This window comes from Sinocyclocheilus grahami, unplaced genomic scaffold (assembly GCF_001515645.1).
Source record: "Sinocyclocheilus grahami isolate Dianchi unplaced genomic scaffold, SAMN03320097.WGS_v1.1 scaffold43.1, whole genome shotgun sequence".
Classification (NCBI taxonomy): domain Eukaryota; kingdom Metazoa; phylum Chordata; class Actinopteri; order Cypriniformes; family Cyprinidae; genus Sinocyclocheilus; species Sinocyclocheilus grahami.
In genome coordinates, this window is record NW_015505222.1 from 1,794,742 (window position 1) to 1,801,848 (window position 7,107).

Genomic DNA, 7,107 nt, shown 5'->3' on the forward strand with positions numbered 1-7,107 from the left:
TCTATCTATCTATCTATCTGTCTGTTCTGTCTATCCATCTTTCAGTATTTCTGTCTATGTTCTGTCTATCCATCTTTCGGTATTTCTATCTGTCTGTGTTCTGTCTATCCATCTTTCAGTATTTATATCTATCTATCTATCTATCTATCTATCTGTCTGTCTGTCTATCTATCTATCTATCTATCTATCTATCTATCTATCTATCTATCTATCTATCTATCTATCTATTATCTGACTGTCTGTCTGTCTGTCGTTCTAGCATTCTCTTGTTGATATGTGTGGTTGTGTTGAGTGTGAAGGATTGTCCAGTGCAGGGAAAGGTTAATAACTCTGGTCATTAGCTGTACTGTAGAGTTGATTACAGAGCGGCTGTGTTCTCTCGTGCATGTCGTGTCCTCGAGGCCGAGCCTGCAGATGAGTATTTAAAGTCTTCACTTCGCTCCATGTGATGAATGATGTTTGCGGTTCTAACAGTAGGTAAGTGATATGGCTTTTTAATGAGCTGTTTGCTGTTTAGAGGTTTTCCTCTCTAATGGGAGGAAACTAACCATTACCCAGCAGCTGGAGAGAGTTATCAGAGCAGACGGGCTATTTGAACTCAGACCTGCTGTAGCCTCCAGACACACCACTAATGAAAGCTGCTCAGAGGCTCCTCCTGAACTAACTCTCACACATGCAGCACAGAGCATTTATCTGCACTCTCACAAATAATGTCCAAAACTGTACCTTCAGGGGAACAACAGCTTGTCAGTGGGGCAGTACCTTTAAAGGGACATCTTTGTACATTGTTTACCCCAGAGGGTTCATAATAGTACCATAAGAGTACATATTACTGCTCTAATGTACCAATATGCACCCTTTAGGGGTAAAGAAGTTGCAAAGATGTCCTTTTGAGGGGACAGCCCTAGTGAAAAGCTGTTGTACCCCTAAATTTTTTTTTGGTGCAATTTTTTTTCTGACAGTGTGCAAGAGAAAAAAAATGTCTTCACCATAAAATTAAAAGAAATTCTTTTTTTTTTTTGCATTGTTAATTTAAATTAAGTACATTTTCCCCAAAATTCTTATTACCATAATGCATTAAGACGTTTGAGCTTTTTGTAAGTCTCATTATTCCCAATTGTGATTAGATTATCAGTAATGTTAAATTATGTTTTACTATGTAAATGGTAAAACAGTAAAATAAGTCATTTTTCAATTAGGTATATTTTATTATATTACAATTTCAATTAGATTATTTATTTAATAAAATAAGAAATAAAAGGAAAAATATGTTTGGAATGATTTGAGATGACGTTCATTTTTGAGAAATGGGAAAAAACAGGATGCAAATTTGAAAAAATAAAACCTTGTACACAGACAAATGAAACTACTTTTATGTATCTGACATGTACTAAGCTACTGAGCTATGCTTTGACGCAACCTCCCAACTTTTCAAACATAAAATATCATAATGAAATATTATCAAACTATTCATCTGTGAATATATTGACAAATTTGGCATTTCTTTCACAAAACAAGTTCATGTAGTAGCCATTTTTTTCCCTGTTGATGCTAGATGCTAATAGAACTATTGTGTTAAATACATTCTATTATTAATCCCCCATAACATTTACAATTGAAAATATTTTCATTTTTTAAACCAAATAGCAGTTACAATTGCTGGACACGTTTTGTCCCATGTCTCAAGAATCAGAGGTGAGTAATTAATGTTGAACTCACTTTAAAATTTGCAAAATGTATATAATGAGCGAGTACATCATGAATTCATCTTCCAAACCGCGTTTTTGTCTTATTCTGAATCACTACGGTACACTTATAATAAGTACTTATATTTGGACTATTGTAGCCTGGTCGGGTCGATACGAGCTACAGCTGCTATCCAGTCCAAGGTCAATTCATCATTTAAGAAGCTTCTCTGGATTTTTGCCCAGGAGTCAATGACTGTGACCTTCTGCAGATGTAGAGATCTGGAGATGAGGAGGAACTCAATTAAAATGGTTCAATCAGCTTGTACATTTCGGAGTCTCTGACATGAACGCGAGAAGAAATACCGGCCAGTTCTTGATATCTGAGGGGTGATGCTGGATTTTTGGAGCCTGTTATGTAGATGAGTCACAGATGAGTGGATGATTGAACACAGATGAGGAGTTTTGGAGCCACAGCCGTTAGCTTGACATGCACCACCCAAACACCACACTCACTCGAAGAAGAAACTTCTCAAGAACATCATGCGGATTCTAAGAAGTGATGGTTGCATTGCCAAAATATTAAGATTGCCTTGATTTCTACAGATGTGATAAACTCACTCAGTACACACACACACACACACCCATGATGCTGGTGAGACTAAAGACATCTTTTAGAGGATATGAAAGCCCCTGAAGGCCGCGTCCGGCGTGATTTCATCAGCGTCAGTGAGCAGACGAACAAAAACAGAGTGAAACATCCTCACAGCGTCCCAAACACAAACACTGCTGGAATGAAGAAGGATCTCTGTGCACAGACTATCGACTCTCTGACTGAACAGAGACATACGGCCTCATTAACATGTCTTGATTATTTACTGATTCATTTGTTTTCATTTGTAGTTTGTTAAAAGAGTAAATGGATGGGATAGATTTCCGAGCACTTTATTAATTGCTTTGGAACTCCATTTAGACTTATTGCAGGGCCGATCAAAAGCGCTGCTCATCATTTATCATTACACACATAAACACAGAGAGTGTGTGTTTAGGCCTCGAATCTTCAAAAGCACAAGAGGAGCAGGGTGATAGTCAGAGACCTGCTGAATGGTAAAAAAGTTGCCCAGTTTACATGAATTCACCATATGGTTCATAACCAATAAATCTGCATGTTAAACATACAGTAAAAAGTCATGTGAGGTGCATAGAAATATATATATAATGAGTAGAATCAAATCACTGACTCTAGATAATATCCTTTAAATAGTAAATAATACTTTTTCCATATAAACCCCATCATTTTTACAGGTTATTACTGTGACATTTTACATTTACAAAAATCTATAAAATAATCTATAGCTTGTAATGTTTTCTCTCTCTCTCTCTCTCTCTCTCTCTCTCAAATCAAGCCTTTCAAAAACATGCGTTCTAGATTCCTATCGGAATTAATTCGGAACCGCTCCTAATCAGAATCAGATCGTGGATCAATTCTTTTCCAGTATTTATGATGCTGTTTTCTGTTAAGCTCCGACAGGCGTCATGTGAGCCAGTGATACTGTCTCCACTCAGGTCCGGTGGGTGATGACCGATATGAAAATGAAATCATTCATGAGAGATTTCAAGCACGTTGCAACTCAGTCACGAATGAAGGACTTAAAGCGATAGTTCACCCAAAAATGCAAATTCTGTCATCATTTACTCACCCTCATGTCGTTCCAAAACCTGTAGGAGTTGCTTTCTTATGTTGAACATAAAAGAAGATATTTTGAAGAATCAAACAGTTGGCGGTTGCCTTTGACTTCCATAGTATTTTTTCCCCCTAACAATACTATGGAAGTCAATGGCAACCACCAACTGTTAGATTACCAGCAATCTTCAAAATATCTTCTTTTGTGTTCAACATAAGAAAGCAACTCATACAGGTTTGGAACTACATGATGGTGAGTAAATGTTGACAGAATTTTCATTTTTGGGTGAACTATCCCTTTAAGTCTATATTTCAAGCACGTTGCAACTCAGTCACGAATGAAGGACTTAAAGCGATAGTTCACCCAAAAATGCAAATTCTGTCATCATTTACTCACCCTCATGTCGTTCCAAAACCTGTAGGAGTTGCTTTCTTATGTTGAACATAAAAGAAGATATTTTGAAGAATCAAACTGTTGGCGGTTGCCTTTGACTTCCATAGTATTTTTTCCCCTAACAATAACATTACTATGGAAGTCAATGGCAACCACCAACTGTTAGATTACCAGCAATCTTCAAAATATCTTCTTTTGTGTTCAACATAAGAAAGCAACTCATACAGGTTTGGAACTACATGATGGTGAGTAAATGTTGACAGAATTTTCATTTTTGGGTGAACTATCCCTTTAAGTCTATATTAGCAGCTCAACACCGTCCTCTGCTGTCAACACTCACATACAGTAATACTGACACTGTTATGAAACGATTGATTGATTGTTTATCCTGGCCAGACACCAGTAAAAGATTGAACAGAATACTAAAGAGAGAAAACAGGATGAAGGGGAAACTAATGAAGCATAAACTGATTGCACAGGCTACATTTCAAACAATTAATAACATGAATTTGTGTTTGAGAGAGACTTTATTGCAATTTATTAATAGTATTTGAACATTGTTACTATTTCTTCAGGAGTATGCATTACACATTTCATAAACAAATCATATCTTATAAAATCGACAAATCCTTTGGTGGGGTTGGTAATCCTTTATTTATTTATTTTAATTTAACTAGCATATTTGAAAATGAACTATTTACAGTTTGACCTTATTCTGATGCTACTCTTCTCCTTGGTCCTTGCTATTCATTTCTCATTTGCAATTCTTCATTCTGCATAGCAACACCCTGGCAACCACTTGTAACAGTCTAGTGTTATGGTGCCAAATTTTGCACAGGCACTCAGCTTGTCCTCAGAAAATCTATAATGTGTATTTCACTTGATTCTTTCATTTACTTCCTACACATGTAGTGCAATGTGCAAATGAAGAGGAATGCGAACGCGGGCCTGATTTTCTTCCCAAACCTGCTCAGTGAGTGTCTCACCCTCATCCAGTTAGACCGGAGACACAGACACACACACACTCACAGCTGGAGCATTTACACCGACTCTGTCCCAGGTGCGTGTGGAATACATTAGACTTAACTTTATTTTATTACAGCATTCTGAATTTACACCCTCAGAATGAGTGCTCATCTATGGACTGAGGAGCAGTTTAACTGCCCCGTCTGTCTGGATCTGCCCTCTGACCCCGTGACCATCCCATGTGGGCACAGTTACTGCAAGGCCTGCATCACAGATTACTGGGACAATGAAGGCAGGAAAAACGGCACCTACAGCTGCCCAGAATGCCGGCAGACCTTCAACCCTCGTCCCACTCTCTGCCGGAACACCATGCTGGCCGAAGCTGTGGAGCAGCTCCGCCGAGGGGCCCTCAGCTCCGCTGGGCGAGAGTCCATCAAGAGCGCCCGGAGCGCAGCGTCCTCTGCGTCTGAGAGTGCGCACACACGGAGCAAAGGGGCATCGAAAAAGCTGCCAGGTTCGGCAGTGCCCTGTGACTGCTGCCCAGAGCCCAGAGCGGCAGTGAAGACGTGTTTGGTGTGTATGGCATCATTCTGCGAGACTCACCTGAAGCCTCATAACACGCAGGAGAAGCTGAAGAACCACGAGCTGATCGCACCCACCGGTGACCTGACTCAGAAGATCTGCCCCGAGCACAAGTACCTGCAGGAGTTCTTCTGCCGCTCGTGTCAGATGTACGTGTGCTGGCTGTGCACCAGTAACCAGCACAAGGGCCACGAGAGCGTCTCCACACAGGCTGAGAGAAACGAGAAGCAGGTGGGAACCATATCAAACATCCTCACAAATATAGTAACATCTAAAAAAATAAAATAAGAATTTAATCAGAATGTAAAAGGTTCATAATTGTGACCCTGGACCACTAAACCAGTCATAAGGGTCAATTTTCTGAAATTGAGATTTATACATAATCTGAATAAATAAGCTTTGCATTGATGTATGGTTTGTTAGGATAGGACAATATTTGGTCGAGATACAACTATTTGAAAATCTGGAATCTGAGGGTGCAAAAAAACAAAAATACAGAGAAAACCGCCTTTAAAGTTGTCAAAATGAAGTTCTTAGCAATGCATATTACTAATCAAAAATTAAGTTTTGATATATTTACGGTAGTAAATTTACAAAATATCTTCATGGAACATGATCTTTACTTAATATCCTAATGATTTTTGGCATAAAAAAATCGATAATTTTGACCCATACAATGTATTTTTACTACAACTACTTAAGACTTATTTTGTGGAAGTCTGAAAATTTCCGGATTTCCCAGGAAACTGCATACTTCTTGCGTGTTTACATCATATCCGTAAATAAAGAATATAAGGTCATACCTCTTGTTTTATTTTCGATCCGATACCGATATTTTCAAGCCCAGTATCGTCGATACCGATACCGATACTTCTAAACTAAACTGATCTTTTAAATTATTAAAATAATATATAATCAGTAATTATACTCACTTAATATTAGATTTTAAAGCCATGTTTTTTAACATTTCATCTTTTTTGTTTACACTTTTAGAAATAAAATGTACTATAATTGTATATTTTAGCCCTTTACTGGGGCAGTAACCTCAAAGGTTTTTTACCTCATGAAAATGTATTATTATTATTATTATTATCATGGTACATTTGTGGTTACTGCAGTTTTACTACAAATACTGTGGTAAACTGTGGTTACTGTAATAAAACCATGGTTAATTTTTGTAAAAGGCTGCCAGGCTGTTGTACCCCTAAAGGTGAAACTTTATCATATTTTTTTTATGACAGATTTATTAACAGCAGTTATAGAACATAACACAATACATTTTAACTTTTAACAACCAGTTTAAATAAATTTACTTGCACAAACTAGCCAATTTAAAATAAATATTACATGTACACAAAAGTTTGGGGTCAGTAAGATTTTGTAGTATTTTTTTAAGTTTCATGCTCACCAAGGCTGCACTTATTTGAAGAAGGGGGGGGGGGACTGTAAAAGCAGCAATATTGAGAAATATAAAAATTAAAAAGAACTATTTTCTATTTTAATATATTTTCAAATGTAATTTAAAATGTATCTGTGATCAAAGCTGAATTTTCAGCATAATTACTCCAGTCTTCATTGTCACATGATCCTTCAGAAATAATTCTAATATTTGCTGCTCAAGAAACATTTATTATTATTGCTGCTTCATATTTGTGTGGAAATCGTGAAGCATTTTTCAGAATTAATGTTATATATAGTAACAATGTAATATAATGTAATAATGTGGCAATGGTTTCTTAAGATCTACTTATGCTTCTGATGCTTTTGGGAAACGCAGCCCTATTTGAACAAGCACT

General features: G+C 37.2%; 1 protein-coding gene across 1 annotated transcript in view; it reads left to right on the plus strand.

Annotated features, from left to right (window-relative positions):
• Positions 1-4,792: 4,792 nt before the first annotated feature.
• The window catches only part of trim25l (tripartite motif containing 25, like), an 11,480-nt gene continuing 9,165 nt past the window's right edge, over positions 4,793-7,107 (plus strand). The window contains exons 1-2 of the mRNA XM_016268164.1: positions 4,793-4,823; positions 4,888-5,542. Coding sequence (XP_016123650.1) covers positions 4,889-5,542 — 654 coding nt within the window. The 5' untranslated portion in view covers positions 4,793-4,823; position 4,888. The remainder of the gene's footprint in view (positions 4,824-4,887; positions 5,543-7,107) is intronic.